The sequence below is a fragment of the Battus philenor genome, unplaced genomic scaffold (assembly GCF_028537555.1).
Source record: "Battus philenor isolate CCGP_79_NKW_IND1 unplaced genomic scaffold, ilBatPhil1.0.hap1 SCAF_7, whole genome shotgun sequence".
Lineage (NCBI taxonomy): Eukaryota > Metazoa > Arthropoda > Insecta > Lepidoptera > Papilionidae > Battus > Battus philenor.
In genome coordinates this window covers 1,823,465-1,850,067 of record NW_027181737.1, presented here as the reverse complement: position 1 = coordinate 1,850,067, position 26,603 = coordinate 1,823,465, and the positions used below count along the sequence as shown (strand labels likewise).

Below are 26,603 nucleotides of genomic sequence, written 5' to 3'. Positions count from 1 at the left end.
GCCGTATTAGTGTAAGTTACTAAGTAATGTTTTATTGTTTTAATAAATACATTTAAAAACTTTTAAGTTAAACGGTTTTTTGATACCCATATTGTGGTGGTTGTGGAAAAATATGTACCTAGTCCGCCATATTGGAACGGCGTCCATCTTGAATTTTAAATTTTAACGTAATCGTCGTGTTTTAGTATTGTAGCCCTTTCATTTGATACCCATATTGAGGGGGTTAAGGAAAAATATGTAATCCGCCATTTTGTATCGGCGGCCATCTTAGATTTTAATGTTATTGATTTTATTGTATTGTATTGTCATCTAAATTAAATGTGTGTACCAAATTTCAGATCAATCTGACAACGGGAAGGTGCTTAAATTTCAATTTCTAATTTTGTCCCAAATAAATAAACAAATTTCGTACGAGTCTAACTAAATAAAACCGTTTAAAAATGCCTCAAATCAAAACAGATGCAGTGCACCGAACTATTTGAAAAAAAAAAGGTAAACATGATCATGTATTCTTAATATTATTTGTGCATTGGAGCCCAGGTCAAGCTGGCAGCAGCAGTTGTGGAAGTGAAAAAACAATAAAATATTTTGTTTACCTTTAAATACTTCGTTAGCGACTTTAAATATTACAATCGTTTCCATCATAATTTGGTAAGCATTTCAACGAGTTTTCCAAATATAGCTCTTGTATAGGGAAACCCCTTCTGAGGGTAGAGTAGAACTACAGTATGCCTTCTCAACATTAATTGTAAAATACACCAAGGACACTATAATACACGGATAAACACAATGAGTCTGTGATTAAATATATATTAAAGCTACGTATTTTTATACACGCAAAAAATTGTATCTCAATAAGATAGACAGTGGAATTTTCCGATACATTCGTTACGTGTTCTAATGTTGGCATAATAAACGAATCGCGTTCAGCATTCGTGGTACAACTTTAAGGTTGGCAACCAGCTAGCAATTTTTAAGTAATACTAAGTTACTGGCAAGTTAGTGCAGCGGTAGAGTAAGTGAGGATACAATTTTATATATTAACTAGCTGATCCCGCAAACGTTGTTTTGCAAAAAAAAAATTAATTAACAAATAAATAATAAGGGTTTATCGTAGAGCGGTAAAAATTTAAGGTTGTATGTATTTTTGTATGCTGTATCATAATAAAATAAAAACTAAAAAAATTGTCTAAAAAATAAAAAAAATAATTTAGGGGTGGACCACCCTTATCACTTAGGGGTATGAAAAATAGATAGTAGCCGATTCTCAGATCTACTGAATACGCGTATAAAATTTGGTAAAAATCAGTCAAGCCGTTTCAGAGGAGTTCAAGTTCGAACACCGTGACACGAGAATTTTATATATTAGATTTATTTAGGTGCACCAGACGATGCAGCATTATATATTGCAGAAAGATCAGGTCACAGTAATCAAAATAAACTGATTGAAAAAATATTGGAGATAAGAGTGATCGCACACTAGAGGATGCGTTCAATCATTGCATTGATTATATAGAATTGCCAATGCTGACAAACAAGTTCAGACAGGATGGGTAGCTGATTTTAAATATTCAATGGAATCAGGCGTCACCTCGCGGAAGTCCATCCTAAGTAAGAAAAGGTCCAATATTTAGCCACCTCCACACATGCAGTGGTATGCCCCGTGGAGGGGTGAAACACGTGCTGAGTAATTCGGCGGTGGCGGTTGTGTGATTCGCATTGTTTGCCGCATACGCATTTATCAGCGGGCTGGCGGGCGGTGCACTTTGTTGCACGACTACCACTGCATGTGCGGAGGTGGCTAAATATTGGACCTTTTCTTACTTAGGATTGGTAGCAGCGTCTTTTGCGTAGCGTAATACCAGACTGCAATCGCCAACCTTATAGATATCTTTGGTGTGGACTTAAAAACAACTTACCGTATCTTAGAGTACACATAAAAAAAAAAACACTAGACGACATTCTTCGCTAAATATTTGATAAAAAGTGTTATCAGGGATCATATATATCTATACTTACATCAGGTTTATATGTTGGATTAGTATGGAAACCACTTCAGTATCTAACTATTAATGCTTGTATACTAGGAGTTACTAAATCATTAAAATTTTATTTATCAGTAATTAATTGAAACAGTAAAACATTGGACAGGTCATATGGCACTCGAAACAGATTGCCGCTGGTACTTTAAAGTTCTGGATTACAGATCTAGCACGGTAGGTGGTCAGATAGTTTCTTGAGGTCTTTGGAAAACTCTGGATGCAGACCCGAGTTCCGTTTATATTTCTCTAAAACATGTCATTAAAATTAAATAATAGATGCTTCTTAATAATGAGTGTAATATCGCAAGAGCTATTTCTAGACCAAATATCTCTCTAGCTCGAGTTTAGTCACTCCATGGAACTTTCACAAAAGCGATCTTAGAGTTTGATATTCTCCTAATCCGGTAAAATAGTAACATGTAGCGGCCTGTGAAAAGGCACCCACGGGAGTTCCCGCGAGCTTTGATACTTTAGAAGAAATCTAAAGCTATACGCCCTCTACGCCCTGCCACTTCTCACCCGCAGATTCTGCAAATGCCATTTGAGCACCAGCGTGACTCCAATCGAAAAAGACCAAATATATCGCAAGAGCGTAAACAATTCTATTTCTTAAATGACTTCCGTGTTTACACGTGATGTTTACAAGCGTGTGACGTCATGCCACATTGTGCAACGTAGTGCATATCGCAAATGATTTTGACGAGGCGATGGCGGTTTTGTTTTTGGCGATATGCAGTTGTCATAGACATATTATTCATAGAAACATATATATTAAATTCATTTTTATTGAGACAATCATTTACAGTTTATCTAAGAAGATCGTTTGGTCTCATTGTGAGTGGACGTGGTACGCTGCGCTTGGTCTCTGGTCTCCGGTCTTTCTCCGCCACTTCGACCTACCAATCCTCTAATCTATTTTACGTTATAATCATTCGTATACGGATTGAATCATTCCTGTTTTTTTCAGTTTACTCTTACATGTGATAAATTTTCAATCTCTTTTTGATTTGGTATGATTTGATCGTTCTGCAATATTGTATATAATTAAATTTTTAATGTTGTGTCACATATAAAGGAAAAAATATTTTTACTGCTGGTGTACCTAAATAAATAAATTTCGGATTCCATCTAGTAGAGAAATTCCGGGTCCAGTGAATGAGGTTTTTTTCTATAAGGTACCAAAAAGAAGTGGAAAAATACGTACTGCTAAAACTAATGGGGTAAAGATCAATATAGGCGGTCACGTTTCACGTTCACGTGGCAGCCACGCCTACACCAGCGTGCCGTTTTTAGCGAAAGGTCGTTCGTTTACATGCGTTGCTCACCTGTTCCTTTGCTGTTTATCTTATATACTATAAGACTTAGATTTAATAGTTTGATTGATGTAAAATGTATATCTCATTTGCTGTCTGTATGGTGCACCGTATCCAAATATAAATGGCTTTAGAAATTATAAAAAGCATTAAGAAAATATATAAATAAGCTATATATTTACCCCTTTAAAAGCGTTTATTCTTATCACCCAGCATCGTGCAAGGCTAAGTTCTTCTCCAAAGATATCTATCCTTGGTTTCGGTTGAAGTTGATGCCGGTATCCCAGGGGACCTTCACAGCTTTATCGGAACAGAGTTCATATAGCGGAAGAGTCCATGAATCCAAAAATAAAACAGATTTTGGACAGACAGATCCAGTTGTACGAAGTTGTTCGTGCGTAGTAAACCGCTCTACCCGAGTAGAGCTGTGTAGTGTTGATGTTGTGTATATGCTTGGGACGGCAGCGTGGACCACAGGCGAGCCAAGGATGGATCCGGATCCAACCTCGGTTCGTCCACGCTGTTCGCGGTCAGGGAACAGGCGGCCGCCCCCTAAGAACAAGTGTTGTGGTGTGATGAGTAGTGTTTTGTTCTATTGTGAATGTCGCAAGATATCTGTGGGAGAATATATCACCACGCACGGCAGACGGATTTTGTTACACAGAGGGCGCTGTTGCTAATCTTGCTGTTAATTAATACAATGTGAATTATATATAAGATTGTATCACGAGAATCGAACACGCGACCTACGATATCATGTTTAAGTCTTCTAGATCTGTGCTACCATTCGAGTGTAAGATATCACTCAGGATGTGATAAGATTCGTACAAATAACACTAAAGATATTTCACATGACGCATACGAAATATTTGTACAAAGACTTTTCGTTCTTTATTTTTAATTAATTAATAAAGACATTGTCGAATTAAAAGCTCTTTTTGTATATAAAGTCACAAGCCAAATGTCTCTTACGGGTGATCACTTTTCTTTACAAATTTTTTTTCGCAGCAAGGGATCAAAGAAATAAACAACGCATCGCTTATGGACGAGGAGAGTCGCGGGACCTTTCTAGAGTACTACTGAAGGGTCATAGGAGAGACCTCTAAAAGAAACAAGTAGACAAGTATATAAGACAATTGAAGATAAATACTTAAATCTGTAATAATGAGGATAATAATGTAATGATAAGGAAAATAGGAAAGTAAAAATTAAATTATTAATAATTGTAAATATTAGAATAAATCAATATGACAACAGAATCAAATATTAACCTGTACTATTCAGGTGAGAAGGTGACGAAAGAGAGATGATGAATGTAAGAAACATTTGAGAGGAATGAAAGAATTTGTGATGAATAAATGCCACTGAGAAGGAAAAGTGATAAAAATGCAAATAATAAAATCTGTGAAAAATATTTCGTAAAAATAGTCTCTGTGTACCCAATACAGAGGAAGTACAAGAGGTCCTCAAAAACGGGGATAAAAAAGTGAAAGACGTACATCTACTCTTCAACAAGCATTAACAATACAGCGATTTGACAATGCGGGTACGTCGCAAAACGCATACTTATTTCTATATAAATTGTGAAAGTAATCATATATTAATCGATTAGTGACAACCCTAGCGAGTCTACTACACGGAGCGTCCGCATCAGGTGAAACTGTATGAAGCCTGAGTCATAGGTCCTCGAGAATCTGCAAATGTCACAGGCAGCAGTGAAAGTCATAGTCTTGAAGGTACATCGAAAAAAAAAGTATGTTCGATGTTTCCGTTTTTGAATCGGGATGTTCTTATTTCAAATAACGTTCAGATGTCACACGACCGCGGTGTGGAGCGCACGCGGTGACGTCACGAGTCACGTGCCGCGGACACGAGCGTGCGACACGCGAAGCAGCGCTCGAAGCGACTTACGCTTATATATTTTTTATTATTATCGCCATTGTCATCTGATACGTGTGTGTTTGGAAATTCCATCAATTTTTACTGTACTATCAAAGACGTCCTTCGTTACACTAGTTGGTATGCGGTGCACACTCTAGAACAGTGATTCCCAAAGTGGTCTATATCGACCCCTAGGGGTCTATGACAACCTGCAAGGGGTCTATGACAGCAAAAAAAATTTGGGGGTCCATGAAATGAAATTTTATGTTTATTTAATGTTACGTATATTTTACATAACTATACAAAATTTTATTTTGAGTAGTTTTAATTTAAATTGAATTAATAAATGTATAAATTAACATGTGTTTTTACTTTAAGTTTTTAACACTAAACTTCACTACAGTTAGAAATTTACAGGAAATCAATATCAGGTAAGTAGGGGGTCTACACAACACGGTAAAACATGGCACAAAAAAGATTGGGGGACTCTGCTCTAGAACGTTGCGGACGCCTTTTTATTTTATTTTCTAGACAAAAATGTCACTGGTTGACAACCAAGAGAACATATACGTAGATGATGGAGGAGGCAGGGTCGCTTATTGTGACAAAAGGCGACAATGGGGGACGAAAATGGGGGAGTGTAAAAACACGTGACGATCACCGTTACGGTACATCAAAGCCGATTATAGATATCTAAGTTATCCATTATTTATGATATGTATACCATTGATAGAAATACGTACTAATAAGGCAATCCTCAGCTAGCTTGAGATAGACCAGGCTCTACATAATATTCTACCCACGAAACCTTTTCCAAGTTATTTTGGCCAGGTCGCCCATGGTCAGATCAAGATAATTCAAACTATAGTATCTATTACTACTGTCGTTGCTGATAGAATAGTATGGAAAAAGCTTGTCATGTCGTCATGGTGTTTCAAGGTGGACACGACCTTCAGAAATGAAGAAATAAGTGAGAAGAAGATGTAAAAAGAATTCGGGAGATGATGTCTAGCTATTGTGACGTACTTCAGGTGACGACACCGACACATACACTGCACACCGTAATCATCGCCAACACACGATCATAGTAGATAGAAGCGTTGCTAGAGTTTCTTCTGCCACTTCTCTCAGCGTTAACTTTCTAAAAGGGTAGCAGTTTTAGGCATTCGAAACCAACCAGGTCGAGGATCGGTCCTCTCCAGTTCCCGTGTATAAAAATACTAATAAGGCACTATTCAGTGCCTGCCAAAGCAGAGGTCCTGATGCGGAGGCTAAGAGGTCCAAGTTCTAGTCTAAACGCCCTCTAGGTCCTCCCGCCTCTAATTCAAAATACCTTTATTCGAGTAATTATTTACATTCGCTTTTGAATTATCGATTATATTAATAATAAATAATAAGCTACCACCGGCTAGGAACTCAATAGATGCTCTCTTAAATGAAATTTAACTATTTTTTATATGTAAGGCAACACTATTCTACCCAAGAGGAAAAAATTATAAAAAACCGTCTAAAATAGTTTAAAATAAAACGTAATCTCCGCAGCGGTTATTTGATATGAATAATTCTTTAACAGCGGATGTCCGTGCATGCATAAAATGAGTGTACTTATTTAAATTTACTATCGCATCTCTACGCGTCATGTTAGGGTTGCCAGTTATCATATTAATTTTAAATTTCGAATCGGTATTTCAGTAGTTGTAAAAATTAAAAAAAAAAATTCACTTTTCAAAACAAATATATGAAATTTATATTACGTAATTTAAACTATATATTTATTAAATTTCTTTCATTTATATATACAGTTACGGACTGTGGGTTCTGACTCGAAGTGAAACACCACTGGTTCATAAGGAGTCCTTTATTCACAAATTAGATTTTTTGTTCTTCTGTTTAATGTATTGTAATTAAATGACAAAAAACAGTGTTTCCGTAATTCATTAAATATTTTAACTAGTCAATGCATTTTGTTTTTATTTCTGTGTACACAAAAAAATATTGAAAAAAAATCGCGATTGTTAAATAGCAAAATTATGCTTTTTCTGCAAGTTTTTCGATTTACACGGTTTTGACTTGAATATTTTAAATCTTCGATTTACACGTTTTTCTCAGGAACGTATCTGTAAATCGGGGGATAGGTGTATACTTTCGCTTAGTCCAAACTACACTTACAAATCGCTTAAGAAATCATTGTCCAAATAACTTGCCAAATAGTCACTTTTATATTACTGATCGTATATCTTAATCTTATAACTCGAAAAACAACACTGAACTGTCGTCATGGGGAGTAAACTTATTTATACTACGGATAAGATTTCATTAAGTTCGAGATAGTACTCGGTTAGAATTTTTCGAGAACCGTACACAAAAAATTATAAATAACTTCAAGGTCACGCGTGTTCATGAGTTCTCTCCTAGGGTTCAGAGTTTATTGTTTATAGGGTTCTGAGGTTCATTACAGATGTAACTCGTGCTTTGTAACAATAATAATATATAAGAGATTTTCACTTATTTAATTACAGACTTTTTTGGACTTAAGTCTGTTCTTGCTGATGTATAACATATAAAAAAGTAACTTGGCCAAACTTTGTACCTGTATGGTTTATTGAATGAAAATATGTATTTTTAATAAAACTACCGTGCCCCAACTCTCCCTGCGGGTTGAATTTCGTATAATCCGTTCTTAGTTGGTCTCTATACTGCGAAAGGAATATTCCTACACAATTTCCAGTCTCTAAGACTTATGGTTCCGGAGATATCGTGATGAACCAGTACGAGTAGATAAAATCTATAAAAAATATATATAAGAAGTAAGAAAAGGACCAATATATAACTACTTCCGCCATGTAGCTATATATTGGTCCTTTTCTTACTTAGTTTATTCCATTAGAAATATATAGGAAGACCGGCGGCAAAATTCAAATAATAAATAAACTGTTATAATTAAACTTTTATTTTAATGTATATTAAACAGAAGAATTGTGCGGATTTTACTTGATATATTAATATTATATGGCATATTTTATAATTATATATCATATTAATATTTTTAATTATTATAATTTATGTACTATATATAAAAAAAACTTTATTGACAAAAGTTTGTATTGACGGCCGCTGGGGTCTTAAGATTCCTTTGAGATCATGGGTCATGGAAATACATGGTAGGAGGTGGCATGGTAACCAGTGTACATCGTACGACCGAAATGATAATGATGGTGATGATAATTTTGTATTAATATATTATAAAACCACTCAGAGAAGAATGGAGAGAAGCTACTTGGATATCAAAAGAAACAAAATAAGTAACACAGTCCATCCGCAAAAAAACGTGTATATATCTCTTCTTCTTCTTGAAGTGCCTCTCCAACTAGTGGAGGTTGGCTATCAGCTTCCTGCTCTCTTCCTTATTTTTGGTTCTGCGTAATAGCTCAGCAGCGCTGGCGATTCCGGTCCACTCTCTAATGTTATGAAGCCACGACTTCTTTCTCCTACCAACCTTCCTTTTAACAGCGACCTTTCCCATCATGATAAGTTGAAGGAGATTGTATCGTTGGTGTCGAATAATATATATCTCTATATATATGTATATATACAGATGCACTTACTTATTCCTCCAAAGAAAGTGGAGCTGGGCAGATCACACAGCGAGGTTCGCTGATAACAGGTGGACACAGAGGTTTATAAAATGGACATGATCACGAGGTACCAGAGCGAGAGGCAGACGTAATGCCAGATGAGCTGACGAGATCATGGCTACGGCAGGTCAAGGGCTCCAGGTTGCCAAAGATAACGAAAAATGGAAAGCTGGAGGAGGCTTTTACCCTGAGCGGGATACATACTATTTAGTACAAAATTATCATCTAAATGTACCAATTTTTAATCATTTGTTAGGAATAAAATAAATATTTTTATTATTATTACTAGCTAATCCCGCAAACGTTGTTTTGCAAAAAAAATTAGTTTTTAATTAACAAATGTAAGATAGGGGTTGATCGTAGAGGGGTGAAAATTTAGGTTTGTATGCATTTTTGTATGCTGTATCATAATAAAATAAAAACCAAAAAAATTGTCTAAAAAATTAAAAAATTTAGGGGTGGACCACCCTTATCACTTAGGGGTATGGAAAATAGATAGTAGCCGATTCTCAGACATACTGAATACGCATGTAAAATTTGGTAAAAATCGGTCAAGCCGTTTCGGAGGAGTTCAAGTTCGAACACCGTGACACGAGAATTTTATATATTAGATATCATAAATAATATTCAATTCTCTTCGGCATAGTTTAACCAGAGTGACAACCCTAGAAGAGGTTCCCTTCCGGCGCCCTTAGATCCCAGTCACTGTACAAAGCGGTCGTCCAAGCGGTTTTAAAAGCACAGCGATTTCAACCGGATATATACAGGATGATTGATTATAGACAAAGTATTGAAGAAGTATTCAAAACTCAATGATTTAAAAAGTAATAAATAACGTAATGATAAGTAAGAAAAGGACCAATATTTAGCCACTTCCGCACATGCAGTGGTAGTCGTGCAACAAAGTGCACCGCCCGCCAGCCCGCTGATAAATGAAATGAACAAGTCGCGAATGTAGAATTAATATCAGATGGGAGAACGACGTAACGAAAATAGCAGGACCCGATTGGCAACGAACAGCTCTAGAAGGAATAAGTCGATCTCTCTGGAGGGTGCCTGCACCCACGGGTGGTGGTTCTTGTAAACATATATTAATTGAACTTAAAATATTAACAATGCTTTTGAGTCAACACAAAAACACAGCCATAGAATATTTTTTTTTCTTTTTTTTTTTTGGCCAATAGATGCTGACTGCATGGCAAAGACCTCAAACATCGCCACGATGACCTATCCTGCTCTGTATCAAGCGACTAATGCAATTAACTATTTTGTCATTTATGTCGAATTATAAATTTTGCAAAAGGATTTTTGTCATTCGGCTTCTGAATAAGGCACAATTCATATAAGTCTAACATTGCGAAGGAAGTCAATCTTTAAATCTAACTCGGCTGAGCATGAAGAAACTAAAAACATATAATCGTCCAATATTCCTCACTCACATAAGACGAAAGTGACCTCTCGTTCCCTCCTGTCACATATGGGGCAATGACGTTACAATACGGGTGAAATTTTTCATTTATATTCTATTATTTCACTTTCACCTTTCATATTTCACAATCTATATATTTCTTCACATTCAAATCTTCTCCCGTGCATCACCTTTCTGCCATCATCATCGTTCCAAGACGACAGTTTGCTACATTATCAAAGTTTTGACGATAAATGTGTTGCCTGTAAAACGTGGACTTCGAGATTTGTTGACAAATTAGAAATAAGGAGATAAGCGGACTGACAAATGTAATGGAAATAAGCCAGCGGACTGGCAAATTGAAATAGCAACTATGGCCGCTGGGGGAATTTCTGAAGTTGAGTTCACGAATGCACAAGCGCAGAGCATGGCGTCCAATAACAATATAGACAGAAGACCTAGCAACAATTGTTTGAAGAAACTGGATACAAGCCGCTTCCCACGTGTCTTATTAGAAATCTACGGAAAAGGCCCAAGTCCAGCCGTAATGTCCCACAGCTGAGATGTTGATTAATGTAACAGCCGCTGCGCCATAGCGCTGCTTCAATAATTGATAATTTTTTATCAATGCCACGAACCGACATGAACAAAACATCGAATTAAGATTGATTCGTTAGGGTAACCATCATTTCTATATTCCGCGGATAAGTCCTTCAATTACTCCTAAAGTTGCGCGCCAAAGATCTTCTCCCGACTCCGATATTCAACTAATATATCCTCGTAGAAAAGGGTAACACCTTTCTCCGAAAACAGAACATACATTAAGTAGTCAATATGTCAGGCGTAGCATCTTTCGTGGATTCTTTAATAATTTATTAGCTTGAGGATTTTGGTTCGTCAAACCAAAAGACCGAAGAGGCTATAAAAGCCAGAAAGACTAACAGCGTCCAGTTCCAATTGTATCTCATTTCAAATCAGTTTTTGTGCGGTGGAGATGATATAAAAGAAATCACTTTAAAAACCATGAGTAGCTATAAAGCATAGTTAAAAGTATTTTATAAGCGCTGAATAAAAGTCTCCGTATAAATAACTTAAAATGTATATCACCATCTATATGTCTCCTTTAAATGGGGCAGAGGGCGTCCACAGTACGCCGTCATCCCGATCTTGAGCTTCGCGCTTTACTTCGCTCCACGTCATTTTAGTTACGTTCACTTCTGCTGTGATCATCCGCCACCAGGTTTGCTTAAGGCAGCAACATTTTCGCTTTCCTTAAAGATTCCATTCTAGGCCTTGCCTTGGACCCCGGGTCCCTTCGAACTGTTTGGCTTATTCAGTTCCACTTGCAGCGTTTGATCTGCTGGTCGATCAGCATAAATGAAACGTATAACAAAGAGTGGCTGTAAAAAATTAAGATTCACTCGTATAAGACCAATCATTTCGTAATCAAAAAGTAATATCAATCTACTTATATAAATAAATAGATAAGGGAGTGTCCGTGAAATAACGTCGATATGGGCACCCTGCATTGCGGACCGCGTGACGAGCCACGTGCTAGGTCGTCGAGCGTCACGTTGCCGCGCACGTGTCCCGGCGGCGTCAGTGTGACGCAACCGACGCCGCCTCACTCATGCGTCGTGAAAGTGTTTGCGTTAAAACTGAACCGTCATTACTAAAATGAAAACGAAGCCTTCTTTAACTAGCTTTGATAATATCAAACCAAAAACGGAGCCTCTTAATTTTCAAACACACACATTTTTGTTTCACTATTATCTCCATTTGATACAGGTTGATCCGTTATAGGTGCAAATGCTCTGAAGTGGAAAATGCATAGTGATTATTTATGATGATTATTTATTAACAAAAACAGTTTTTTTTTTTAAATTCGAATGACTACATATTAAAATTAATTATAATTTACTATTTGTCCCTGCAGAATTTGTGCTGCCAAATTTCACATTCTGGTATAGCTACATAGTGATCACTTAATATAGAGTGATTGAAAATAGGTGTAAATTCTTTAAAAGCTTGTTGTTTTACACATATAACTGATTTTTTTCTATTATTAGGATCTATATTCTACATTAGCGTCCGCGCCTTCGTATGTATATTTACGTATATTTCCGAAATTTTTTTGGTAATGTTTTTGCATGTTACTGTTTAAGTATATTGATCTATTTAGTAACTTAAATTGTGAATTATTTAAAACTAACTTGAACTCCGCTTATTATATTATTTTTTTAACCCTTTGAGGCACGGAATTTTAGGAAATAAAAATACCCATGTTGCATAGAAATTTTATTTCGTTCAAAATTTAACAAAACTGGTGTGTTATTATTAATAAGGATATACAATGATATAAAAAAATAAAAATTTAATTCTTTTATTAACTACTAAAAATTTTCGGTTTCAACACTTGATGACCCTGTCATATGATGATAAACCTTCCAGCGCAATCGAGTATATTTTTAACAATTGGTAATGGTGTTGCCAGTTACTTTAAATAATAATTTCAGAAAAAAAATGTATGAGCGCGCAACTATTCCAATATTTCCAGGTGGATCGAGAAATGTCCCACCATGCGTTATTACGCATCAAAAAGTTGGGATATTTTTAATACCAGCGTGCCCCAAATGGTTAAATCATTGATGTCTTGTTTGTTTTTAACTACGCCCTAACAATGTTCAGTTTTTAACATTACGTCTCGTGCGACCACTTCCTCATCCCTACTCCATATTTTTTTTTATGACCCCCGCTATTAGGGGCCTCTCGTACCCCTATCTTGTGGTGGGACAGGGTCTTTTTTGGGCAATTTATTTTTTTCACTTAGTTTTTTTTTTTATTTTATTTCCGTTCTCTGCTTCCATTCTTCACATGATCTTTCATTCCATTCTTTTATACCACATTTCTTTCTTACCATTTTGCTCTGTTCGTCTATCATTCTTCCCTTTTTCTTTTTACATTTTTTTAAATTTATATTTTTATTTTACATTTTTTTTACATCCCTACTCCATATTGGCATCATCAGGTTGTACGCCAGTATCTGTACGGCGGTTGGTGTTCACCATATCGATGCATCACGATCGCATCTTGAGTCTCGTCCGTGCAATACACGCACGAGTTCGTGTGACGTGATATTGCTACCACCATATGGACACTGTTATACAGCCCGGAGGTGTCTGTTGGATGGATATATAACCAATCACCCTGTATAGTTTATATTTTCCTTGTGTAACGCGTTTATTTCATTTGCCAATCATTGGAGTCGTCAATGGAATTGTTTACTAATCTGTTAACGCAATCGTTTCAACCTACTTTTCAAAGAGCCATGCTTTATATGTTGAAAAGGATATTAATACATTAAATATGTAATATTTTTAATGAACCAAAGACTTTATTAACTAACTGAACCGAAAAATTGCTTTTACCGTTTGACTGCTAATCAAATTTTTGCAAGAAAGCACGAATAATGCAGGACATATTTTGACTTTATGTGAAATAAAACGCTCACATTTAGACACGTATCAATAAATTTGAATTATTCTTTAACATAACACAATAAACACAGAAGAAAGAAAAGGACCAATATTTAGCCACTTCTGCACATTCAGTGGTAGTAGTGTAACAAAGTGCACCGCCCCGCTGATAAATGCGTATGCGGCAAACAATGCGAATTACACAACTGCCACCGTTAAACCACTCAACACGTGTTTCACCCCTCCACGGGGCATCTTCAGGAGTTATGTTACACCGATTAGTGCCTAACACAAAGTCCAGAGTCCACTAGTCCCAGAGGTACTAATTTTCTTACTAAGGATGGACTTCCCGCAAGGTAACGCCTGATTCCATTAAATATTTAAAACACAGAAGAATCAAGGTCAACGACATTGTTACATAAATTGCTAGTCCGAATTGGCAGTCAGTGGGGTGATGATATCACCCGTGCAGCTGATGGCTGTAGTGCCGAAAGGTTCTCTAGCCTTTTAACCGAGTGAGACGTATATATAAGTCCAATGTAAACAGTATGAAATTACCTTTTTAACCCTTTCCTTACCGCAGTACGTTCCGCCGAATTGACGCTACTGAACCGGGCATCTGCGCCGCGAAGTGTGCACATTGCATGGCGGTAAGCTGATATTCAAATTTTCTCATTCGTGTTACATATTTAAAGATTTTACTGGTATATTAATTAAAAATAGAAGTTAGGATAATTCTTAGTAATTTATTTGGCTGTGATAAATCTTAAAACACAGATCTACATATAAGCCCACATTACAAGGTAGATGCCGTCTAACTCCGGTGCTGGTAACGAAAGGGTTAATTATTTTAAGCATAAATCAAATAAATATAAAGTCAAGTAATCTGGGCTTGTCGTCATTATTTATTCCTATGTCCCCAAGACTGGGCAGAGGGCGTCCAGAGTACGTTGCCATCTCGAGCAGTCTTGAGCCTCGTGCTTTACTTCACTCCACGTTATTCCAACTGCCTTCACTTCTGCAGTTGTCGTCTTTGCTTTCCTTGAGGATTCCATTCTAGGGCTTGCCTCGGTATGTGATCAGGGTCCATTCGGAGCGTATGGCCTATCCAGTTCCACTTGCGGCGTTTGATCTGCTGGTCGATCAGCATCTCACCCCAGCGTTTCCATATATCTACGTTGGAGACTTTCTCTGGCCAGTATATACCGAGATACCTGAGGTACTGACACGTAAAGTAAAAGTAATGGCCTGTTGTGATATACGTCATTCAAAAGAGAACTTGGCTAGTGGTGACAACGTGAAGGAAGACGCAGCGTGGGTAGGTCTACCTCACGGTGGAACAACAACATAGTTAAGGTTGGGGGAAGTTGCTGAATGGGGGCAGTGAAAAATCGGTCATTGTGGCAGGCCTATGACTTTTTCTCCGGGCCCCCACCTCACCACGATCTCATAACGCAAGGTACATCAGTTTCAGTAGTACTATATATATATATATATATATATATATACTAGTATATAGTATAGTATACAGTATGTAGTATATATATATATATATACTAGCTGATCCCACAAACGTTGTTTTGCAAAAAAATATTTTTAATTTTCAATTTAAAAATAAGGGTTGATCGTAGAGAGGTGAAAATGTAGGGTTGTATGTATTTTTGTATGTTGTATCATAAAAAAATAAAAAAAAAAATTCATCAAAAAAAAAAAAATTAAGGGTGAACAACCCTTATCACTTAGGGGTATGAAATAGATAGTAGCCGATTCTCAGACCTACTAAATACGCATATAAAATTTGGTAAAAATCGGTCAAGCCGTTTCAGAGGAGTTCAAGTTCGAACACCGTGACACGAGAATTTTATATATTAGATATACACATATATATCTATATATATACACACACACACTTATATAGATATGTGTGTGTGTGTGTGTGTGTATCCCTTCAATTACAAAAAATAAACTTACATTTAGAGTTGTTTTTATAAAGCATTTATCGAATTCCGATAATGAAGGTTGTTTGCATAAACAACAATAAAATTTTCCACTACGTCGCCCTAAATATTTCTCAGTGACACTGAACCGTAAACAGTATTAAATACTTCACATTCCATATGAATACCTGAATCTATTTTTTTTTTACCCACAGCTGGGACATAAATCTCTGAGAGAATTCTCATCCACGCAGACTCAGGATTACTAGAATCCAGTTTTCTTATAATTTTTTCCTTTTACTAACTCTTCTCATAACAAAGTCTGCAAGGACAAGTATTATTTTTAAAACCATTGATTTTTGTATAGGGTGTATCATACATTAATTGATAGCAAATGAGTTACATCTATAACCAATCATCCTGTATTACCAGCTCATGTTTTATTCTTAAATAGGGAATGCTAAAACAAACTATGGATCTATTGAATGGCATCTACATTAGTAATTTTCACAGATATTCCATCTAAGTGTCTAGTTTTGGCATCAAATAGTGAGACATCGTAGAAAGTGAAATTAGTCATAAAATTAGACTTACTATAAGTCAAGGTAACGCGCATATTCATATAGCACAGATCCAAAACACATTCAAAGAATAGAACACAAATTCGAACAACTCGGAAGATGTTAAAAATATAATATTAACCTAAAGTTATATAAACTGTGTTTCCTTAATCTAAATGCATAAAAAATTATTCGAAATTTGAAATAAAAAAGACAATAACATCTTATATTTAAGAATGTTTAGTCTATGGTCGTTATATATAAGGAAAATCAATAACTTCATAATTAATTATAAAATTTTCAATATTATATATGTATCATTAATATTCACAACACATATTTTTCATTAAATTTTAAAATTATAAATTTTTGCTCATGAGAAATTAAAAAAAAGTATAATAGAAGAAACAAAAACGATATATTCAAATGTTATGCGTCATAAAAAATTATAAATAATTAATCATATAGGATTTCAGTGTTAATAAAATATTATTAAAAATGAGAGACTGAATTCTCTCATATTTAATTCATTATAAATTGGACACATATAAAAATAAAATTTTAATAATAACGATCATTTAGACGGTATTCCAATTTGTTTATTGAATTTAAAACATTTATCAACATAAAATAGCAAAAATAAATCTTATATAAAACCTTGATAGAACGAATGTTACATGCGACGAACACGATTGCCACAGAGTAAAAATGGACAGACAAACAGTTTTAGTCTGTGGCTGTGTGGTGTGTGCGTATGTGTGAGTGGACGTGAGTTCGGGCGTGCGGCGGCACGTGACCGCGGCGAGGCGCGTAACGGAATTTATATCACATTATCGGACATTCCGCACGTGTTGTCCACACGTTTCTCATTAAAACGGGTAATATGATTTTTTTTTCTTCAATTACGTATTATATAGTTTTGTTAAACCATGATCTATGTCAACTTTTTTGGTTATATCAATATTTTGCTTCTTTTCAGCCCATAGACGCCCACTGCAAGATATAGTCCTCCCTCGAAGATAACTATAGGGGGATATAGCATAATCGCCACGCATGGCAAGTTGGTTAGCGATCGTATTGTGTACATTTTGTCTATTATCACTTATTTACTAAAGATGCTTTCGAAAAAAAAATCTTTTTCATAACAAAATATTTTGTAATTATCAGAAACTTTCCAATTTTTTACGAAGAATATTTTTTATTAAATATCTTATACACTCTTTTTATAAAAAGCACATATCGATTTTACAACGTAGATATATTTTATACTGATTATCCTGTTATTAATATTTTTTTGTACTAATGCGGTTTAGATTAGATTTTCTGTGGTCGCCCACGTCAAATCCGGTTGAACAAAGAATATCAGTAACAAGGAAAAAGTTGGTAATATTTTCAAGTATTAACTACCCTTAAAATTGTCATTCAACTGGAGATAAGCGTATTATACTTTAGTCTCCAGTCGCATAAAATAAAAAAATAAAAGTTTTATTGCTGGCTAAAAATTTATATAAAGAAGTTATTATAAGAGGGGTTTCCCTTACTCAGCTACGTATGAAGCAATATACGCTTCAACGATTACCTACGTGTTAATATAATATCACAGAATGATAATGCAATAAATTTAAAAACTTTATCAAATATAGATTAGTAAAGAATATCCGGCTACAGGGGAAAAAGATTTAGTATTGATAACACAGCTTTGATATGAATTGCATAGCAAAGTATTAAAGAGCAAACCTCTCTAAAGGCGATAAAAAAAACCAGACAGTTTTTTTTTTTGGTTTTTCTCAGGTCAAAATGCTTTAGGAACTATTTTAGCATTAAATGCAGCGATATTTTTCACTTGTCATACACAAGTGATGAATATAAATGGATATTTTCATTATTACTCTTAAATGATAATATTGAAGAGTTAATATCAGTGTTATCATTTCAAAACAACCGGATAATTTTTAAACTGTGTCATGCAGTTTTGTTAATTATCTTTCAAATAGCTTTTTTTTATAAAACATAAACTCTCTACTCACTTACGCCAAAGGGTTGTAGCCCTACCAAAAGATGATAAGTTTTGGTCCTTTTTCAAATCCAATTGGAAGGCAGGAGTGTTCATACACTATGTTGCATTCGTCCAACAAATCAAAAAATGCCCAACTTATTTCATTGTTTATTACACGAGCTAGCTGCGATTACACGGAGGGAAAATATTAGTTTAGCCTATGGCATGAGAATAAATGTAATTGTCACTTGCACATAATTTAAAAACGCAGCCATGTGTAAACACATCTTTATATTTTTTTACAATAGTAAACACAAGATCATCTGTATGTATCACAAGATCATGTGTATCATATGTATCTTTTTCCGGTCTGTTATACAAGATACGTCAAGAGTAAGTAGTTTTATATATATATCTATATTTTTTTTAAAAAATATACGGCCTGTTTTGATTTATTTAATTTAATGCTTTTTATTGTACACCTTCCAAAACTAACTAAATACATACATTTTAATAGCTTAAAAAGTACAAATGACGGTCTTATCGCTCAAGCTCCTGTCATAGATTTAAGACAGGGAACATGAGGCCTCCAAAACAGGAAAGCAAAAAAAAATTTTAGAAGCGGGTAGTCTTCACATAAAATACTTGCAAACATGCATACTCCCTCTTTTTAAAATATAAATCATCAAGTTGAAGAAAAACATCAAATTGTTACCATTATTTATTATATATGGTCACCCTACTTGCACCGTTTTGTCCGTAGGACAATGGGCATTAAATACTGATTCACCGCAACCGTTTCTATCTCTATTCATGCAATGTAAACGTTTTTTTTTATAATATTTCACAATAAATACATTTATGGATTTTTTATATTTTAAATACATATTAATATTCATTGGCTTTTATTTCAATGACAGCGAAGGTCAATATGAATTTATTCGGTGAAATAGTGACAGAATTTTTTTAAATATTATGAATATTTTAATTTTAAAATAGGAATATAACGAATTAAGAACGTTATTTTAAAAATTAAACACGGCGTAAGAATTGTTTTTTAATATTCATATCATATATTTTTGGCCAGTCCCTGCAACGATATTTTTATTTCGATTTAATACACAATAATTATATGATAGCAATAATTATTAGCAAACAATCACTAGTAAATTATAACTTCATTTTAATTTTTAATTCGCTTTTACTAGGTACACTTAAAAATATTCCGTGTTTGTTAAAAAAAAGAAAGAAGTATCTATTGTGTGATATTATTACTCGGCTAATAAGGAAGAATATTACGTATTTAAGCGAATCAAGTTAAATGTTTCTTGTAAGAGATTCCGGGAAGTATCAAACAATTTCGTGAAATACGACTGACAAAACGTCACATAGGTAGTGCGAGACAGAGATAGTGCTCTAACGAAGCCGAAATAAAAAAAAATAAGATTATCTCTTTCCAAAGGTCGATGTGCAATATTTATCGCCGGTATTGTACTACTATTTCACTAGATTGCAAGGCTCAAGGCCTCCCAAGAGGGTACCTAGGCCAGGACTGCCTTTTTTATCGACTATAGGAAAATATAAGTATAGGTCTACGATGCTACATACTTATCTAGGAGAAACCTATTTTCTCTTGACTTTAAGACTTCCAAGTTATGTTAAGTTGAAAACAACGACGCTTGTATGTTGTTCCATACCTTGACTGTTCGCACTATAAAAGTTTAAAAAAGTGAAGATTCTTCCTGCTTCTTCTTCATAACTATAACACGCTGCGAAGAAAATAATTATAATAATAAGTTGACGATTAAGAAGAGTAGTAAAGACGCCAATGTTGAATATATTAATTTTATCTTTATCTTTTAACAAAACTCTTGTGTCCTCTATTCCACAGTGTACAAATGTCGTGAATCCGTACCACTTGTTGTCCGATGGAATAAATGAGATGGTGGAATTACTTCATGTAACTCCAATGTACACTCTTCCATCACGTAAATTCACGTAATTTTTGAAAAATATCCGTAAGTACAGAGGCGTCTCTAACTGATGTATACACACACACAATTTTATTGCACTACATTGCCTAAGTAGTGTCGTAATGGCGGGGAATTGAATTGAACGTGATACGAATCCGTTACGCAACCGAAGATAGGTAAGTTATTTTGCAAGAACATCAATGATTCAGGTGTGAGAGTATAAAATTTCAGTAAACAAATGTCAAATATAAATTAGACCCAAAATTATATAATTTATACCAATATTATACTAATTTTACACGTTCACTTGATATTAAGTGGTATAGTCATAACATTTTTTTGACTGCACTTTCATTGCTGCCCAAATGGCATTTGCAGATTCCGCGGCTATAAGGTGGCAGTGCGCCTATTTAACCTTTTAAGTGCCATAAGTCCGCCGGCTACCTCACGATACCCAACAATAGGTGCCGTGAGGGCCGCCGGCTACCTCACAATTTTTCATCTGTACATTTAAGGAATATTATTTTTTTCCGACCCTCCGATAATTATTAGCTTCATAAGGCACCTAGCAACTGGATCATGGGACGGTATACGATTTGCAGCATGTTTTAGAAGCGGTTACCACGGGTGCCAATGAGACCGCGGGCGGCCTCACTTTTTATATAAAATTTACATTAGAATATGTATATAGAAACCTTTCTTTGTATTGAATTCAAAATTTATTCATATTTCTAAGCTGGATTTGATAACTTATCGTGTTTTCTGTGTTACAAAAACGTGACCCGCCGGCGACCTCATGGCACACCGAGTACTCTGTTGCCTTTAAGTGCCATGAAGGTCGCCGGCGGTCTCAGTACATAATGATATACATAATGTGTTATATTCATTCATAGAATGTAAAGATCCCAAATTTTCACATAAGGAAAGCCTACACTTGATATTTCCATTTGGCACCTGGGGAAGTCATAGCAAAAACAGCTTAGCAGTTAGAAGGTTAAGACTTCTTTTTAAGTGGCATTTCTCGAAGGCTCCCGCGGAACCTCAGCTCGGGCCCACTACCATCACTATTTTACCGAATTGAGAAGCCTCCGACCTCTTAGATCGCTTCGGTGAAGGGTAGTACTAAGTTCAAGGTCTCCCAGGAACTGACCTCGGCTTGATAATCGAAGAGTGATAGCCCCAAAAGATGCCTTATCCACCCTATCACCGTTTTGGAATTCTATTTAGGCATGAAAGTGCCGATCCAAAAAAAAATATTGTTTTCAAAAGCGCGACAAAAATGGCACTATATTACAGCGTGTATAGTGAAGACATCACTAAAAATAAATCTGTATAATTAAATTGTCTATTTCAAAAATACATGACAAGTACAGGTGCGATGACAGCGTCCGAGCGTCATCTATGACTAGATTTAGTCGACCTGCAACCCACAGATGCGACGTAATAGTTATTATTATGATAATTCATAACGTAGTCATGGTCAGTACACGTGTCGTACCCACACATTAATATATTCAACTCATTTTAGGCACAAAGAAATGTAAATGTAATCTTATATGAATAAGTATTGCGTATAAAATAAATGCTAAATGTTACTTATATAACGTAAATAATAATTGGTATCGTAACAGGAAAATTAAAATTTATTATCAATGTAGTTTTATTTTACGTTAACTGCAGCATTTTTGACTTACTGCTCCCCCCCTCCCCTGCCCTCCTAATATCATCACGATGACTTATCTTGCGCTGCATCTTAACGTTAACTATGTCGTCGTAGTCGTGGTTCGTGGTCGCTTTGATCACTTGATCATCTTTCAATCAGTGACTCTCTGGATGACCTTGTACATTATTAAACCCATCGTATATAACATTTCGACAAATGATAAATTATTGCATAATTAATTAATGAAGTTTAAAGAAAAAATAATCATTAATAATTTAATCAATGGAAATTTACAAATCGTTGGGAATATAATGTTCGTAAATACGGGTAAATTTCCACAGACGAAAACAAAAAAAAACGAACGGTGCAAGGAGCGCGGGCTGTCAGGCGATACGCGAACGTGATCGCGGCGATGTTTGTGTGAGTGAGTTGTGTACAAGAGAGAAACATGTGGGTGTGTGCACGCGGTCACGTTCCGCGCGGCGTGTAGAGGCCGGCGCGTGCAGCCACCGCCCCCTGCCCCTCAAGCCCCTCTCCGCGCTACAATCAGTCGCCCCCCGCGGAACTCATCGCCCCGCTCTACCCCGCGTCGGTCACGTGTCGGCGAGCTATTTTCGCCGCTGCTTTCGCGCACGGCGTGTTGCTCCGATATAGGAACGCGTGAATTTTTATGCAGCTCAAGACCCGTGACCTTGAAAGGCGGAGTTATAATGAACTTTGCGGGTTGCCTGCAAAAATATAAAGGATTTTTTTCCTAAATCAACCTTCTTTATATTATATTTGCGATCCTAGTGTATCGGGGTAAGTCTAATTCAACCAAGCTGAACTACATTTCTCACCGTCCTCTCAACATAAACTACGAATAATTCTTGGGAGACAGTCAGATTTAGGTTAAATTTACATTTATTTACTAGATATAATTTCTTCTATAACAAAGAACTGACAATACCTAGACAATAAGTTAATTTTAACTCTTTTATGCAAATATGTGCCGATTGACTATTTGCGTGTCTCCGTTTCGCGTCGAACGTTGAAAGGCGTACACAATGAATCACGTGTGAAAGAATAGACTTTATTAATTTATTTTTTACTTAACCTATCATTCTTTTTATAAACTATTTATTATTAATATATTAATAGTTTATAAATATATTTTAATGTGCGTTTTTGCTTGAGTTTATAATAAAAAAAAATAAAGTGAAAATCGCAAATGTCAAAATTTTAACATGGCTTTCTTTGAAGTTTTTAGGTTATCTTTAAAATGTAATGTAGTTCAAGATAATCTTGAAGTAGATAATGAATCTTAATCAAATATAGTCTAAACTTAGACTTTGATAGTCAGATGATATTTTAGAGTGAAATTTCTTTAATATTTATTAACTTGTTGGTGACTTAAATTTAAATTTGATATTAATAACAATTGTCTAAAAATTGTCACGTTTAATGCTTATAGCGTTTTAGATGTAATAATTTCATTTAAACCTTGACAGAATTTTCAGTTGCCCTGTTAGGTTATAACTCATAAACTGATTATTATTTTTTATAATCTTATTATAAAAAAATAATATTTGTTGTTTTTTTTTTTTCAATCTGTCAAATACATATAGTAGAGATAAGGTTAAATGCAAAATCACATGACAGTACTGCAAATTCTTAATGTCTTTTCATTTTAAATAAAAAAAAAAAACGTTTTTATTCATTATTACCATTTTTACTTCCGTTGATACAACCACACGTGGATGGTTATTTCAAGTTCAGCGTACAATAATTAGGCTAAGATTTTTTTAGCTTCGTTTTCGACCGCTGTGCTTGAGTCCTTTTTATCACCAGCGGAGAATTCGGAAATTCCAATTTTCGATGGTTATATTAACGAAATAAAATAAAGAAGTATGTAGCAAAATTAGTGTTGCCATAGGAAGTATCATCGTGATATAACGATATATTTACAATAAAACCTGTTGGAAGCGGCTTGAATCCAGTCTCGATAACTTTAACAAGATTGTCTTTCCACGTTGTCGACTGACGTCTTACGCTGCATTTGCCGGGCCCTGGTCTCCTGAACTTTAAGGTCACACCGGTCATCTGTTCTGCGCGTTATGTGGTCTGTTGACGGACAATCCGCAGGGCTACATCGGTTGCTTTCTTATGTCTATGAATCTTCATGACTGAGCTGCTGTGAGCTTGCCAATCAAGTCCAGGTCAAGAGACCACGTTTCAACACTCTCAGTCAACAATTGTAGCGCACATTGGTGGTAGATTTTAGTCTTTGAAATGCTTGCCTTTCTTTGGATACATGTTTGACCTCTTTCTCGAAGTTAGACTTGCCTAGTTTTACTTTTTGCCCTCAGGTAAACATACGAGTCTACAAATTCAAAAATCGAACCTGCAACTGATATTGGGATGACTATACATGGACATTTGACATAGTTTCTATCTTATCTGTGTTTATTTTGAAGCCGGCACCAGCTGCGAAACTTTATTGAGGCGTTCTTGCATCTAAATATTAAATTTCTAGTGATTATTGATGTAATAGAAAAATAAGCATGTAAAGAGAAGTTTATTTGGCAGCATTATGTTATAATATAATAAAGCAACAGATTAAAAAAGCATTTAGTACAATAAAAGATCGTACTGAGCAGAAAAAAATCCACAGAGTCAAATCCCCGCTGTGGATAAACAGAGTCCATTCTAGACATGTCTTCTCGAAGATTCCAGAAGATCGGGTGATAAAATTCGAAGAAATAACGCTGTCATTCAACATCGGACTAACGATCTTCATCCGTTCGGTAAAGAAAAGAAAAAATAAATAAAGATAAACTTTATTTAATCAATAAAGTGTTATTCCACGTAATTGTGTATAAAATAGTCTAAGGTTATCAAAACTATGTATAGCAAATTGATTAATCATTCATTTATATTTACATGCATACTGGTAATATTTATTAATTGTAATACATTGATTTTAGAAATAAAGAAACCTAAAAGTTTTTATCTAAGAATTATTATTTATTTAATCATTAGTGAACATATTTAAATGTTTTATTGACTAGTACTATATAAAGTACTAATATATGAACATAAGGAACCTAAAATTATTTTATTATCCTGCTTTAGAACTAAAATTAATCCATAACTTTTTTTATTTTATTTCCCTTTTCATATTCGTTTCGCAATTGGCTTAAAACTTTTAAAAGCGTGTATAGATCATATATAAGCAAAAAAGCTTTGAAGCAATAGCAACCATTTTAATTATCTGTACTATCACATTGAAGCTATATATTCATGACAGCTTTTACACCAATAACCAATTAACCGATATATAAACATTTACTATAAAAAAGTAGGTAAGAAATCTTTAAAATAAAAATTCCAAAGATATTACGTCCAAATTAAATCTTAATAACAATAAATATGCCATTAAAATCAAAATTTTTATTTATATATACCGATATTATTGACAATTATTTACAGGCAGATATAATTTATTTTATTTAAAAACCTAAGTGTATCCGTGTCCGAAATCACGTCGATGACCACAGATAATAAATCATGCGGTAAACAGGGATCGGTTTTTCTTCATATTTGAAAAATTCGTAACGAATATTCATGCATTTTAAAGTTAAAGATTAACCTCACTCGTATGGTTTTATATACATACAGAAAATTTCACGTTTTTTAAGTTTATATTTACTATGATAGTCGACTATACACTTCACTTACTAGTAAATCTTTAGGATGTCTAGATTTGTAATAGAATGCCTACATTGTCAACAAATAGTACGTATTACTGCGTTATTTGCTTTAAATCTCAATATCATAGTACTTTTGTTGTTACAAAAGATCTTTTAATACAAAACTCAATACAAACTGGCAAAATAAACATACAAATAGTTATGCATTTAATAAGGTAAGAATAATAAACGATTGGGCGCTGATGATTCTATAATCACCAATGCAGGACTATACAATATATGTGAACCATATAAATATAATAATAATATAGTTCGTAAACTCTTGTTTGTCTTACATGAAATACTGCGACGTCATAGTAAACCTTCAATAACATGGCATTCACACAAAAACATCCACAGATAACATAATAACTCGACATATTTATAGTTAAAACAAAAAAAATTATAAAAACAACTCACTTGTCATACTTGACTGCATGTCCGTTCTCTTCCCAATAATGTCGAGTTTCCATATTAAAAATTATGTCACGTAATATATATAAATCACAATATCGCCACAATCACTTATAGATGAGACAACACTTTCACCGATCACATTTTATTTTTTCATAAGCACTTTTTAAAACTACTTTAAGTCACTGAAACACATTAACGTCGTATTATTTCACGAGTCGAAATGCTCGGAATCAATACGTGTATATAACTCGATATCAGAGACGCGACTGAGGGAGCCCTGAGCCGGCCGGTCAGTCATGTGACGTCGACAAAACACAGCACGAGCGCTAAAATGTGCCGCGCGTAGGGTTACCTTAATAAACCTATAAACATAATTGAACCAATGTATCGAAAAAAAAATATATTTCTAAATAAAATTATATTTAGATCCCTCGCACGTTATCGGTCGCTTAAGTAAAAAAACAATTTGTCAAATATTATTCCGCGCAAATTAACAACCCTAACTTTAACCACATTACTGGCCACGTGAATGTTAAAATAATTTTACGACAGACGTAATTAAAAAAGTTTC

The 26,603-nt window shown here is 34.8% G+C and overlaps 1 protein-coding gene across 1 annotated transcript in view; it reads right to left on the bottom strand.

The window, feature by feature from the left end:
* The window catches only part of cwo (transcription factor cwo), a 48,125-nt gene extending 21,822 nt beyond the window's left edge, over positions 1 to 26,303 (bottom strand). The window contains exon 1 of the mRNA XM_068774396.1: positions 26,036 to 26,303. Coding sequence (XP_068630497.1) covers positions 26,036 to 26,088 — 53 coding nt within the window. The 5' untranslated portion in view covers positions 26,089 to 26,303. The remainder of the gene's footprint in view (positions 1 to 26,035) is intronic.
* Positions 26,304 to 26,603: the final 300 nt, after the last annotated feature.